Source organism: Ceratosolen solmsi, unplaced genomic scaffold (genome assembly GCF_000503995.2).
Source record: "Ceratosolen solmsi marchali unplaced genomic scaffold, CerSol_1.0 scaffold30, whole genome shotgun sequence".
NCBI lineage: Eukaryota > Metazoa > Arthropoda > Insecta > Hymenoptera > Agaonidae > Ceratosolen > Ceratosolen solmsi.
In genome coordinates, this window is record NW_011948421.1 from 4,483,289 (window position 1) to 4,498,457 (window position 15,169).

At 26.8% G+C, this 15,169-nt stretch overlaps 1 protein-coding gene across 3 annotated transcripts; it reads left to right on the forward strand.

The window, feature by feature from the left end:
* On the forward strand, positions 1–14,568 carry LOC105361398 (kinesin heavy chain). Of its 3 annotated transcripts, none has more exons than XM_011498561.1 (13): positions 1–21; positions 3,328–3,494; positions 4,183–4,324; positions 4,620–4,793; positions 4,879–5,394; positions 6,027–6,263; positions 6,481–6,827; positions 7,487–7,831; positions 8,785–9,069; positions 9,504–9,689; positions 9,838–10,041; positions 10,520–10,845; positions 12,700–14,568. In XM_011498561.1, the coding sequence occupies exons 2-12, from the start codon at positions 3,336–3,338 to the stop codon at positions 10,841–10,843; spliced, it is 2,919 nt and encodes a 972-aa protein (XP_011496863.1). In that variant the 5' UTR covers positions 1–21; positions 3,328–3,335; the 3' UTR covers positions 10,844–10,845; positions 12,700–14,568. The 3 variants fall into 3 exon arrangements, with proteins under 3 accessions (XP_011496863.1, XP_011496862.1, XP_011496864.1); XM_011498560.1 differs by lacking the exon at positions 1–21 and adding an exon at positions 1,095–1,601; XM_011498562.1 differs by lacking the exon at positions 1–21 and adding an exon at positions 1,095–1,601 and having other exon boundaries at positions 10,520–10,814.
* Positions 14,569–15,169: the final 601 nt, after the last annotated feature.

A 15,169-nucleotide genomic window follows, 5' to 3' on the forward strand; every position in this document is an offset into this window, starting at 1 on the left:
ACACACCGGAGGCCTAAAATAGTACGTTAAAAAATTAGCATGTAAATCTAAACTTCAATATAGATAAGGACATTATTATTTTAACGATTGAATGGAATAAGCATTATTGTGAAGTATGGAAATAATAAGAAATATATGACAAAATATTAGATTATTACCGTGCTATCTATTTTATTATTAATAGAAGTAAATAAATAATACTACGTACAATGTTGAAAGTCTTGCAATATGCTTAGTAGACATTTGAAGTTTATGACTCACTCGTGAAAATTAGATATTTGTGTTTTTACATAGGCATAAAAGGAGTGTAGGAGAAAGAGAGCGAGAAAGTGAGTGAGCGAGCGATCGCACACGAGGGAGGGAGGGAAGTAGACAGAAATATTGACCAAGTATGTATCACTTAACGAAACTTAACATTTGCAATAGCGTGTGCGGTGAAACAATAACCACTGACATTAATCGATCCCGTGTTTAATTTCATACTAAATATTCATATTTAAAGTATGAAATCGAAGCTTTTCTAATTCGGGTAATCCTAATCTAGTTCATTAGAAAATAAAATAAAAGATGTTAGATATATAGGTCTGGGGTGATGTTGCAAGAGAGATGCAGAAAGATTATATAGCACACTTTTAGAGCCAGACTCTGCAATAGCAAGCAAGAAAGCCTCTCAGTTACATTTATATACATCTACTGAGGAACTGCATGTCGCAGATACGCGATTTTACTCTCTCCCGTTATGACTTAAGGAACACCTCTTCTCTTATTCCTAGCTACGTCCCATCGCCTCTTTTTCAGCTCGCGCGCGCATAAATGCCTTGTGTAGATGAATTCTAAACAATTATTCAGTTGCGCGGGTGCGCGCGCACTTACTTTGGCGCCGCGCAAACGTGCATGGTGTGTGTGCTTGCGGTTGAGCGCGCCCAGTCAGCCATCTTGCTTCGAATATACGCTCTTCGTTGACGGTCTCTTCTGTTTTGAGAGCGAAACACTCTCTCTCTCTCTCTCTCTCTCTCTCTTTGTGTACGTTGAGCACGGTTATGCGAGCGAGCGCGCGCGCGCGCGAGAGAGAGAGAGAGAGAGAGAGCGAGAGAGAGAGCGAGTGAGTGAACCAGAGGGAGAGGGATCGCGCACAATATTACTCGAAAAAGAGGGAGTAGAGCTCCCGCAAGGAGTCGCAATCTTACGTAGCCCATACACCGCCCCCGCAGAGTTTGTGCAGGAGCAGAGTACGAACTGTAAAGTAGAGAGAAATGGTTTCGTAGATGAAGAGAGAAAGAAAAGAACACGATTCGTACTTCTGTACGCATACATACATTAGTACGTCATGAAAAAGTGAGAGAATACGTTAGATAGATTAATAGAGAAAGAGAGAAACAGGCAGACAGGCAGTCAGACAGACAGACAGAGTAAGAGGTTCATACACGCACTTGACAACGAAAGGAAATCTCCTTCATGTTGCGGTTTGAATCCGTTTTATTATCGTCGCCGTCGCCGTCGCCGTCGTCGTCGTCGTCGTCGTCGTCGCCGCCGCCGCTGTTGCCGCCGCTTCTTATCTGCGAATCTGCGTAGAAATTTACATAAACGCACACATAATCCAGGTAATGTGAATCTTTGTGAATTATTAGAGAGAGAGAGAGAGAGAGAAAGCGAACAATTGGCGTGTATCACCAAGTGCCCAATCGATCGCCTTCGTGTATTGAATAAGAGAAAGAGAAAAAAAGAAATTGTTAATGCTCTGAAAAAATATTTTGGTAAAGTACATTGTACTAGTGCATGCGGTATAATCAGAGCTTACGTGTTGCACCACGGGTGATTGTTCCATTAGATATTGCCTTTTACGTTTGGATTATTATATAGCTGTATGTTCACGTTTATGTGTGTGTAGTCGACGAAAGTTTTCCCTCTTTGTTAAGATTTGATTAATTACTACTGCTTCTCATTTTTAATTATCATTGTTAAGGAATATTCTTGAACTTTAATACCACTGAATATTGTAAAATTGTAATTTTTTGTACTGCTGCTTCTCTTATATTGGTTCTGTGGAGATTTTGGAGAAACTTTTGGAGTATTTTTAACATGTGATATTCTATGGTGCCTTGGATGATTTTCTTCATTGATGCATATATTTGATATATAATATTTCATAAATTCTAAAGAGATAACAGTGCTGAATATTTTAAAATACATAATTTAATAAGTAGTTAATATTGTAATATCTAATGACTATTCTGTTAATGCCGTTACATGTAATTAAAACAATCTAAAAATATTTGATAAGCTTCAGAAGTTTGTAATTATAAAAACATTAATTTTCGATTGATAATAATTAAATATGTTGAATATTATTTTAATTTATTGATCTATTGTTTAAATAATAACTGAAAATTTAACATGAAATTGTATTTATTTATAAATTGAATTTAAATTTATATTTGGGTAATAATGTAACGCTTAAAAAAAAAAATGTGTTAGGTAATACAGAATACTGCTAAATTATAATAAGTTTTACTTTAATATTTTTGTTTAGGTTAAATATATTAAAAGAAATTTTAAATATTTATATTTTTTATTTATGTAATTATTTATTTGTAACATAAAAAACAATTAATGAGTATTTTTGTTTTAATGATAAAACTCAATTTTATGTATGTAAAATTTTATAAAATTTTATTCTTACAATTTTGATATTTTATGAAGTTGCAATATTGTACGCTGTAGATTATAAATTGATCAGATTTTAGGTAAAACTGTAATGTACTTGAGTAGGATACTTTCTTTAGTAGCACTAGGATAATTTAAAAAATATAACATTAATAATTGACATTTATTGAATAGGATTTGCTTATAACATTTATTTCATATTAGATATTGTTTACTTTATAGTAAAATAATTTTAATCAACCAATAAAATTGTAACATAATTATAAAACGAATTAATAATAGTAGTTGCAATTATAGTTTGTTTTATCTAGAGCAGTTAAATTACTGAATTGTACTCCATATAAATGATTGCAAATAATTTATCGATGACTTGTTTATAGGTATAATAATTGAATTATACTTTATTATTTGTTACAAAATTTGAGTAAAACACGAGCTTATAAACTTTAATTACATAATATATATATATATATATATATATATATATATATTATAAAAATTTATTACTAGTTATAATTAGTTATCATTAGGCTACATTATTCATATGTAATAAATTATATATATTTTTTCAAATAGAAATGAAATTTAATGTAACACATTGTATATTGAATGCAGTATTTGTAAATATTTTAATAAATACAAATTATTGATCTTAATTTTTAGATTGAAGAATGGCTGCGGATGCGCCACGCGAGCGAGAAATCGCTGCTGAGGATAGTATTAAAGTAGTGTGTCGATTTCGGCCGTTAAATGACTCAGAAGAAAAGGCTGGTTCCAAGTTTGTTGTTAAATTTCCATCTGGTGGTGATGAAAACTGCATTTCTATTGGTGTATGTATACATTTATGTATTATAATAAATATATAATATATTAAAATTTTTCAAATTATGATGTTTTACTAATTTTATCTTTAAATTTTTTATGAGTTTTGTCATTTATTTTTTAAAATAAAATAAATCATGTTTTCTGAATCAAAGCAGAATTAATTTGAAATAAGATATATTTTATAAAAAATATATATTTTCTAATGATTTTTTATTAATTGGATATAAATTTAATTATACAATTTTTATTTAAAAAATTGTTTATCTTAAATGCAACACATAAATTTACGTATGCAATAACCATGCATACTTATTATAATTTATTTAATATTTATAAAAAATACTATTTTATTCCATTAAAAAACAAATTTTTAATTCAAGTATTTAAATTCTACTATTTCATATTTTTATTCATATTTTCTATTTATATTTTATTATCAAATATTTATATATGTATTTAAATATATATTTATATATATATATATGTATGTATTATATATGTATTATTATTATATGTATTATATATGTATTTATATATATATATATATATTTATATATCATTGCATACTTCTGAAAAATTAATAAAAAAAACTTTAACTATTTTGAAAATTTTATATTATAATTTCATGCGCTGATTATATATTTATTATATTTATCATTTACTAAATTTCTTATTCAACTGATTAAATTTTAGGGCAAAGTTTATTTATTTGATAAAGTGTTCAAGCCAAATGCAACACAGGATAAAGTTTATAATGAAGCAGCAAAATCAATTGTTACTGATGTTCTTGCTGGTTATAATGGAACCATATTTGCCTATGGACAAACCTCTTCAGGTATCTGAAAACTATTATTACTTGAATAAGTTAGTTAAATTGTTTTTTTTAAGTATTTCATTCTATTTCATATTTTGAATATAAATTACAATAATTAACGATTTTATATGAATACTTATTAATATTAAATATATATATTTAATATTTTTATTGATATAATATTTATATATATTTCTTTAATTAAAAAGTATTTTAAAAACTTTTTATTAAATAAAAAACAAATATAATAATATTAATGTTCTATAATTTCAACATAAAAAATAAGTTATATATAAATTTAATTTTTAATATTTAGGAAAAACCCATACAATGGAAGGAGTCATCGGAGATCCAAACAAACAGGGAATCATTCCTCGAATTGTTAATGACATCTTCAATCATATCTATGGAATGGAAGAAAATTTAGAATTTCATATTAAAGTCTCATATTTTGAAATATATATGGATAAAATCCGAGATTTATTAGATGGTAGGATAATGTTGAATTTGTTATTTAAAAATATTAAATATAAATTAATCTATTTAATTTAAAATTTTTATATTTGATTTATTAGTTTCGAAAGTCAATCTTAGTGTACATGAAGATAAGAATCGGGTGCCTTTCGTTAAGGGTGCAACAGAACGTTTCGTCTCTAGTCCAGAGGAAGTGTTCGAAGTGATAGAGGAAGGAAAGTCAAATCGTCACATAGCTGTAACGAATATGAATGAGCATAGCTCACGATCGCATTCGGTCTTTCTTATTAATGTTAAGCAGGAGAATTTAGAAAACCAAAAGAAATTGTCTGGAAAATTGTACTTAGTAGATTTAGCTGGTTCAGAAAAAGTGTCAAAGACTGGAGCAGAAGGTACAGTACTTGACGAGGCAAAAAACATTAACAAATCGCTGTCAGCACTTGGCAACGTCATCTCTGCTTTGGCTGATGGTAATAAGACGCACATACCATATAGAGACTCGAAATTGACGCGGATCCTGCAAGAGTCATTGGGTGGGAATGCAAGGACAACAATTATCATTTGCTGTTCACCTGCTAGTTTCAACGAATCTGAAACAAAGTCAACTCTGGACTTTGGTAATAAATAATAATTTGTTTTTTGTGTTATTTAATTGTTTTTATTGGCTGACTATATTTATAATACAATACAAGTATTAAATATTGTTTATACTTATCAATACAGTTGTAACATTCATTAATCTTATCTGATATTTAAAAATATTTTAATGTTCAGTTTTAGATAAAATATTACAAAAATTAGCTTTAAATAAAGATTTTTATATTAATTATAGACAACCAATTAATGAACAATGGCAGAAAAATTTCTAATAAAATAAAATTTTAACTTTTTAACTAACTATGTTCTTATGTAAGTAAATTTTTGTATACAAATAAATTATGTATAAAACAACATTTAAAACAACTATTGTATACTACGAATTTATTGGATCTAATACCAAAAATATAGTATAATTTTTTATTTTAATTGCTAATTGGGATATTAATTTTTTACTTTTTATTTTATTGTTCATTTATTTAATTACTACATAAATCAAGAAATTTTTTGTAAAATGAAAATTAATGTATATACGCTGTATATCTACATTATATTTTATGCTTAATAGCTTAAAATATATAATGCATGATCATTTTATAATTTTAATAATGAAAGGTCATTGACATAACTTGCAACTAATTCTATTATTTAGGAAAACGGGCGAAAACAATTAAAAATGTCGTCTGTGTAAACGAGGAGCTAACAGCTGAAGAGTGGAAACGAAGATACGAACGTGAAAAAGAGAAAGCAGCCAGATTACGTGGGAAAGTGGAAAAGCTTGAATCAGAACTGTCACGATGGCGACAAGGTGAAACTGTTAAGCCAGAAGAACAATTTAGTTTACAGGATGGTCCAGATGTGACAACTCCTGTTGCACCAACTGTTGAAGGTAAATTACATTTTATTTAACATATATCTTTGTACATATTTTCATTAAATAAATGTACAAGACTTATTTATGACGTTTGACAGAACTATTATCACACAATTTTTAATAGTTTCAATAAATAAAAATATAAACATTCATTTATTATTCATACTATTATTTCATATTTTTACAAATAATTATTAATACAAATAAATATATTCGAAATAAAACAATGCAGTTAAACTGGATGATGGACCGATGCCTGCCACACCAGGAGGTGGCCTTATGGCTGGATCATTGTCAAATGAAGAACGTCAGAAACTTGAAGAAGAACGTGAACGCTTGTATCAGCAACTTGATGACAAAGATGAAGAAATAAATCAGCAATCACAGTTTGTAGAAAAATTGAAGGAGCAGATGGAAGAACAAGAAGAATTAATAGCCAGTGCAAGACGAGATTACGAACAACTTCAACAAGAAATGACCAGGATTCAGCAAGAGAATGAAAGTGCAAAGGAAGAAGTTAAGGAAGTACTTCAAGCTCTTGAGGAACTAGCCGTTAATTATGACCAGAAATCACAAGAGGTAAGGATTATAAAAAATAAGAATTTGGTTTTATAAAAATTAAACGAACCATAAGCTGTATTATATAATATATTAATGAATAATGAAAAGATGTTTAAATTTTATTATAAATTTTAAAATAGACTCATGGTGTACTAAAATTTTGCATGCAATTTCAATACCCACATCTTAGAAAATGAAATTATTCTTAGATTAAAACTAATAAATAATTTTTTTGTATGATATATTTTTGTATAATTTAATTTATATACTAATATATTATGACCTTTTAAAATTATATCTTCGCTATAATTGTTCACACATAAAAATGAAACTTTAACTATTTAATAAAATAAACATTAGATTCAAATTGTTGACATATGATGCAGAATGATATTAATTCTATTTATTTTTGCTATCTTGATTATCAATGATTAATAAATACATCAAATAAGTGATGTCACAATTATATTTATATATTTTAATTATCTAAAAATTAATTAATCAAAAATACATATTTTTCATTAATTAATAGAAAAATTAAGAATACTTTAGAGACAAATAATTTCATTAAATAGATTATTATTAGTTCAATAATAATTAAATTTTAGTTTTAAAAATAGCATTTTTACAGTAGCTGATTAATTTCGTAAATGTATATTTTCTATCGATATTTTAAGGTTGAAATGAAAAACAAGGAGCAAGAGGTTTTGACAGAAGAATTACTCGATAAGCAAGCTGCCCTTAACTCAACGGCTTCAGAACTGCAACAACTTCGTGACATGTCAACTCATCAGCGCAAACGTATTGCTGAGATGTTAACGAATCTGATCAAAGATCTTGGGGAGATCTGTGTAGCCATTGGTGGTGATGAAAATCTTAAAGTACTACCCGATGGCAATGGTAAGCTTGAGGAGGAATTTACTGTTGCTAGGCTTTATATTAGCAAGATGAAGTCAGAAGTTAAAAATCTTGTTCAAAGATGTCAAGGGCTGGAATCTTCACAATCGGATTGTAATAAAAAGGTAAGCATATCTATTATTTCTAATTTCTTATCTGACAATCATTTAAATGTATTTAATATAAACTATTTACTGAATTTGCAATTAATAAGTACATATATATATTTATATATACACACGTGCAAACATACAAAAATATTGATTTAGATTTCATGCATGTAAAATGTAATAATATAAAGAAATGGTTTTAATTTAATTGATTTAACAGATTATTAATATAAAAAAATATAATCGAATTTTTTTATTGTTTTTTTTTTTTTTTTTTTTATTGCAATATTTTGAACGGCTAATTAAATTATATTAAATAAAATAATAATAAAATAATAATGATTGGTTATTCACAATATGTATATCAATAGTTACAGGTACCAATACTTTGCAAAAATTCTTCTAATTTGATTTATTGCTTTTCGTGTTATACAATAATAACAAACTGAATTATCAGTCTATTTGGGTTTAAATATATACCTGATATTGGAACGTTGACTATAATTCTTTATTCTCATTATTACTATCTCGTTTACAATTTTTGGTCTTTCTTATTGAATCTACTCCAATTTTTCTTTCATAGAAAAGTTGCTATTGCTTCAATTTTTATAAGTTTAATTATTTTTATTAATCTCAGCGAATAATGATAATGACTATCTTATATTGTTATCTTTAATTTCTTTTAATTTTCTAGCGTCTATTTTTTTAACAATATAAGATAAAGTTATTGTGATATCAATATTATTTTCAGATAAGTTGCAGAGAGGATACATAATATGGTTAAACATTTTAGGTTTAACTATTTAATATCACTATTAATTAAATTTTAATATTAAAATAAACAAAGTTTGTTGAAGTTGTATTAACTTTTACATTATTGTAAATTGCATTATTAGCAAACTACAGGAAACCCAGTTAGATATTAACGTATGATGTTTAATATCATTTTATGAATTTTAAATTATCAGGTATCCGAGTATGAAAAAGAGCTCGCAGAATGTCGGCTACTAATTTCACAACATGAAGCACGAATGCAAACTTTATCTGAAACAATGAAGGAAGTTGAAGCTCGCAAGCGTACCTTAGAAGAGGATGTGGATGCTATGCGCGAAGAATGTGCCAAGCTTAAGGCTGCAGAACAGGTACAGGCTGTTAGCAATAAAGAAAAAGCTGAGGAAAAAGAAGCCGCTACAAAAATGAGATTGGCACTTGAAGAACAAATGGACCAATTAAGGGACGCGCATCAGAAACAGGTATAAGAACTATTTAATGAATTATAAAACGTAGTATATCATTTTAAATCATTTTAAACAAAGTATAATACTGCTGTTAAATATTTAGTAGTATTTTAAAGAGAATCAAATTTTACATTTATTAATATTTAAAAAGATAATAAAAAATATAATTACATTTTAAAGAATTTAAAGATCAAAATTTTATATTATTTATTTTCATTGTTAATATTTTATATATTTTTTAGTTTTTAACTAATTAATTTTATTATTTCATGAATAATGTAAATTGATATATTTTGCATTTTTAATAAATATAAAATATACGAAAGTTTAGAAAATTAATTTTAAAATAATTACGAGACTACTTAAACATATATAATAACATCATATTTACATCACTTTATAATTATAAAATTCAACAAAATTATCAATAAAATATTAAATATTTTTAGGTTGCAACATTACGAGATGAAATCTCTGAAAAACAAGAAATGATTAGCGAATTAAAAGATATTAACCAAAAGTTCACTTTGGCTCATCAACAAATGCAAGCAGATTATGAAAGGTTGAAGCAAGAAGAGTCCGATAAGTCTGTCAAATTACAAGAACTTTTATTAATGAATGAACGTCGTGAACAGGTATTCTAAAATTTACATTAATTAATAAATAATGGTATAAACACATTAAAGAAATTCTCTTAATTATTGATTTATTCACAATTTAAACACTACAATTCAAATAAAGTTGAACTTAATATATAGTAAAATTTTATATTTTCTATTGCAGGCAAGAAAAGATCTGAAAGGTTTAGAAGATACTGTTTCTAAAGAGCTACAAACACTACACAACTTACGAAAACTTTTTGTACAAGACCTCCAAGCTAGAATTAAAAAATCAATAATTGCTGAGGATAATGAAGACGATGGTGGTTCTTTGGCTCAGCGACAAAAGATTAATTTCTTGGAAAATAATCTTGACCAGTTAACAAAGGTGCTTTTAAATATTTAAATTAGTCTTTGAAACAATTTTGTTGGGTATGTAAAATCCATGTACAAAAGTTATAACATTATTAAAATTAATAGAATAGAATATTAATATAAAACGTTAACAAAGAATAATTAATTTTTTATTTTATATTTAAAAAATAATTTTTTGTCAAAGTTATCATTAATTACATTATACATATTTAGGATTTTTATTGTTTAGTACATAAATAACAACTGTATGCGTAATTTTGTTTATATTTCTATGTTTGTTATAAATTTGATTATTTAAATTTAATTAATAATATTGAAAAATATTTAAATGAGAAAGTATTATCTAAAAGAAATAAAAGTCATGTTTAATATATAAATAAAAACTATATAATAATTATTGTATTCAATTATAGTACAATTTTGTAGTTAAGACATACTCGTATTTGCAATAATTTTTTTTTTAATTTTTTTTCATATTGATATTTTGGTAGGTGCATAAGCAATTGGTACGAGACAATGCGGATTTACGTTGCGAATTGCCAAAACTTGAAAAGAGGTTGCGTGCAACGATGGAACGGGTGAAAGCATTGGAAACGGCTCTACGTGATGCAAAAGAGGGTGCTATGCGAGATCGTAAACGCTATCAATATGAGGTTGATAGGATCAAAGAAGCCGTAAGACAAAAGAACTTAGCGCGCCGTGGCCCAAGTGCACAGATCGCCAAACCCATTAGAGCGGGTCAACATCACATGAGTAATCTCAATGCGATCAAGATCTGCTGCCGAGGTGAGCAAGATATGACAACAAAAGAGTAGAGGTTTTTATTTTTCTTTCATTTTCATTTCAATTATAATATGAAGAACTTTACATATAATTATAATAATATATGTATTTTTGTTAATCTATAAAATTTGTTTTATTTCTCATTGATCTTTGGACTTCAAAATAAATTTACTGGATAATTTAATTTATAAATATAAGTGTTTATAATACAAAATTATTTTCACTTTTCCAAACTTTATTTTCTGTCCTTTGTAATTATTTTAAATATTTTTGATGGTAAAAAATGTATAAATATTTCTTTATCCAGATTCATTTTGACAGTATATTTTATTTCATTGAGTTAGTAATATAAAATTGACCACAATGCTCGTTGCTTTCTTTCTCAAAATATTCACCCTTTTCTAAATTTCGCATATAAGATTTTTAAAAAAAAAAATACAAAAAATGAATTATTTTAATTTTTATTAAAAATTTATCATCCAAAAATTAGTATTAAAGCAAAAATTTTAATACAAGATCTTAAATTTGTATTGGAATATAAATGATACATTCTTTTTCTAAAGGGTTATGTTACACATATAAGCTCGTAGAAATCCGTAATTCAGATTTACAGTAATTAAAAGTAATTTTAATCGAATGCTAACACCAAATTTTTGTTGAGAATTGAGCAACTTATTGGAACAATTGCTTGTAATATATTGTTTTATTAATATCAGGTTATTAGTAGATTTAATCTAAAGATATCTTCTCTCACTATTTATCTTAATAATATCAGTAATATTATTTTGATGACAATATTTATATTAGATTCATTAAATGTTTCGCAAACTGTTTTAAACTGATGTATTTTAAACTGATGTAAATATAAGAGAAATTTTATAGTTTTTATTTTAATAATTGGAAGTATCCGCGTTAAACTTAGCAGCATCTATTCGTGAAATAAAAGGTTTAAAGGTTGATGACAAAGAATTTTAATTATCTTTAATATCAACAATTTATGTAGGACTTGGCTTTAATGATTTTAAAGTGAATTATTTTTATTGTTTATATAAGTATATTTTTCATGAGCTATAAATACATTGTGTGAATCTTAGATATTTTCACTTGAGTCTCTAATATTAAAAAATTTCTAGATGAAAAAATAAATTGTAGTGAACAAGTTTCTAATTATATTAACAATTTAAATTCAGTTAAAAATGTAGTTTGCTACACAGCACTTAATGTTCTAATGTTCTTATCCTACCATATATTGCAAAGTTTAACAATTTACATCTATGAGTACTAAGTTACTTAAACTGTTTGTAGTATAATTATTTTCTGGGCAGGGCTTTGCCCTCATTTTCTCTATTTCAGCTCGCTAAAAATCTGTAACTAGCACATAAATACCTTTTCTTACTTAAATAATTTATATGAACGAGTGTTAAATTATCAGTCATTTATATTTATTAAAACTAAGATAATTCATATATCAAGTTGCCCTATAAAAATTTATGTTTGTAGATATAAATTGAAAGATATAAATTATAATTATTTTTTTAATGGTGCATTTTTTTAGTAAATATAGAGTTATATTGCATATGCATTGTTATAAATTCATCAAAGCTATTCACTTTTATTCAAACATATTATTAATATTATTGTCAATATTGTTAATAAAGAATATTTGTTTCACTAAAAAAATTAACTTTTTTTTTCATTTGTCTATCGGTTAATATTTCCAGAAAAAATTATAATTATAAACAAGTAGATAGCATTTAATGTATGAAATTGTAAATATTTATTTTTATTATAATTGAATGCAACACTTGTAAAAGCAACAGGTTACGTTTAAAATATTTATATGTTCATTTTTTTGCTTTCATGCCTTGGTCTTTTGCCGCTGATTTAGATGGCGACTTTCAACCGCGCTTGTAAGCGTACACAATTGAAGCAATGTAGACAATGCCAAAACGAACTTGTCTTCACTCTTTTACCAATAACAACTGCGAGAGTGCTTTTGTAATGGATGATGAAAAAAAATTATTTCAAAGATAAACTTTATTTATAATTAAAAAAGAAACACTACTGCGATTCTAGACGTATGATGAATATGAAGCGGAAGTACTAATTACGCAAAATCTATTATAAATATTAATTATTATTACTATTAGCTCTATAATGATTAATGATTAATTATAGTTATAATTAGCAGTAATTTTATCATAATTATTATGTTAAAATAATATATTCACAACGAGCATTGCGTGGCTGGCGTTACGTTACCAACATCAGGTGCGTGACGCATTGTATTTCTTTACGAGGCTTAAATAAACGCGAGCAATCAGGGAGTCGTGCGTGCGTGCCTCACCGATAAGCGCTCGAACGCGCAACGTATGTATGTGCACTACTTTTTGTCCATTCGATTTGTACATAAATAATTTTTTTCTTTTTTATATATACTTATAAATTATTATTCTTAATTATTATTTAATTGAAGTAATAAGGAGCAAGCAGTCGAAAATAAACAAATAATGAAAATCACACAATGTGCACGATGCTAAGTAGAATTGTAACAATTGTGTATGAGCTCGTTTTGTTGTATATCAAAAAAAAGTCCTTGAGCATAGAAAATGAAGGAAAATGGAAAATTGTATTTACCAAAATTACTCAACTTATATTTGCACTAGAGCTTTGTCGAAAATTTTCAATATTTTTTCAAATTGCTTTACTCGCAAGCCGTTTATATAAATAAGTCATTTGAAATTTTTAAATAGTGGAAATAAAATGAATAGAACGAACAATGAATCATGTGAAATAAGCGAAGTGATCAAAGTTCTATTACTTGATCTACATATATACTTTTGAATAATGATACACGAGCAAGGTGAGAATTTTTTAAACTGCAGAATGTCGCTTTCATCAATCAGAGTCAAAACTATAGGTTTACAAAGGGGAAAATCATCTACATTGTTTGGAGGATTCACTTGATTCTCGGTCAAGTTTTGTTAATCCATCCGAATACAATTGTTTTTATTTGAATATAATCGAGGAAAATAATTGTATTGATGTGGGTGCACTAAGGCTGACTGTAAAATATGTTGGCCAACAAATTTATGTAAAAAATATATTTGCGAAAATCATTCGTCCAAGGAGGTTTGAAGTGCACACGCCGTTGTTTTTGCTATCGCGCGAGCCGCTTCAGTTCCTAAATGACTTTTGTACGTGATCGTTCACGTTGTATTGAATGGTGCGCTTGAAGCGAGATATTTTTTAATAGTTATTCGTTATTTATGATGGCACTTTTGAATCAATTGTAACGTCGATTCGCTTTTGACCATATGTTAAAGTACGCCTATTGGATGCTTTCTTATGCACGATATTGTAATATGTCTATGTATTTACTAGAAATGGAAACTCCACGCATTGACGTCACATTTATTTTTACCTTTCAATAAAAATGAAAATTAAGTTTACTTTTGAAATTTGTTGACTTCATTGGTCATAAATTTTCTAGTGAATGGGTTGGACAGACTTACAATCTATGCGATGCTTGTTCTCATCATTGTGAAACAATGTGTCTGCTTATGTATTGTTATGAAATGAAATTATTCACCATTATGGAAAAAGAAATTATAATTAATAAACGATCATTATTTAGATGATGTGTATAAGAAATTTAATTTCAGAATCAGATAACTCAAGAAGCTCTGCCGTCGCCCTTATCCCCTATTTAAAAAAGAATTAATTGTCGGCAATAGCTAGCCTTACATAATTTAATGACAAATTATTCTAAAGCCAAGTATTACACTGTCATAACGAGTATATAAGATCTAAAAAATAACGCAGAGGGAAAGGCAAAAAAAAATGATGTAACCCTTTTCGTAATACAAGGGAAAATCTTCGACAGATCATTATGGATTTGAAAATATTTATTTTTATCTCGTACTGTAACACTGCAATGTGCTTAATAAATATTTTGCATAAACAGTAATTGATTTACGAGAATTCAATTTTCTACCTTCTATTAATTCAAATATTAACAGAATTTTTTTAATATGATACACAAAATTATTTTCTTTTTAAAAATAATCAAATAAATTATTCACTGTTACTTTGCATAGTAGATCACGATTTCTACTTCTCTACATACTGCTTTAAAGTTATCACAAGTTATTATTTATTAACTTTCTATTGCCTGAAAATAAATATTTTTTTATATAAAACTACTATAATTATTGATGTTCAAACAACAAATGCATGCAAATAAAATTATTTATATATCTTGTGTACTTTTATTTTACGGCTTATTTAAAATTTTAAACAAAATAACATTAAAATAATACTTTTCTCTCAGTGTAAAATAAATAAATTAGTTTATT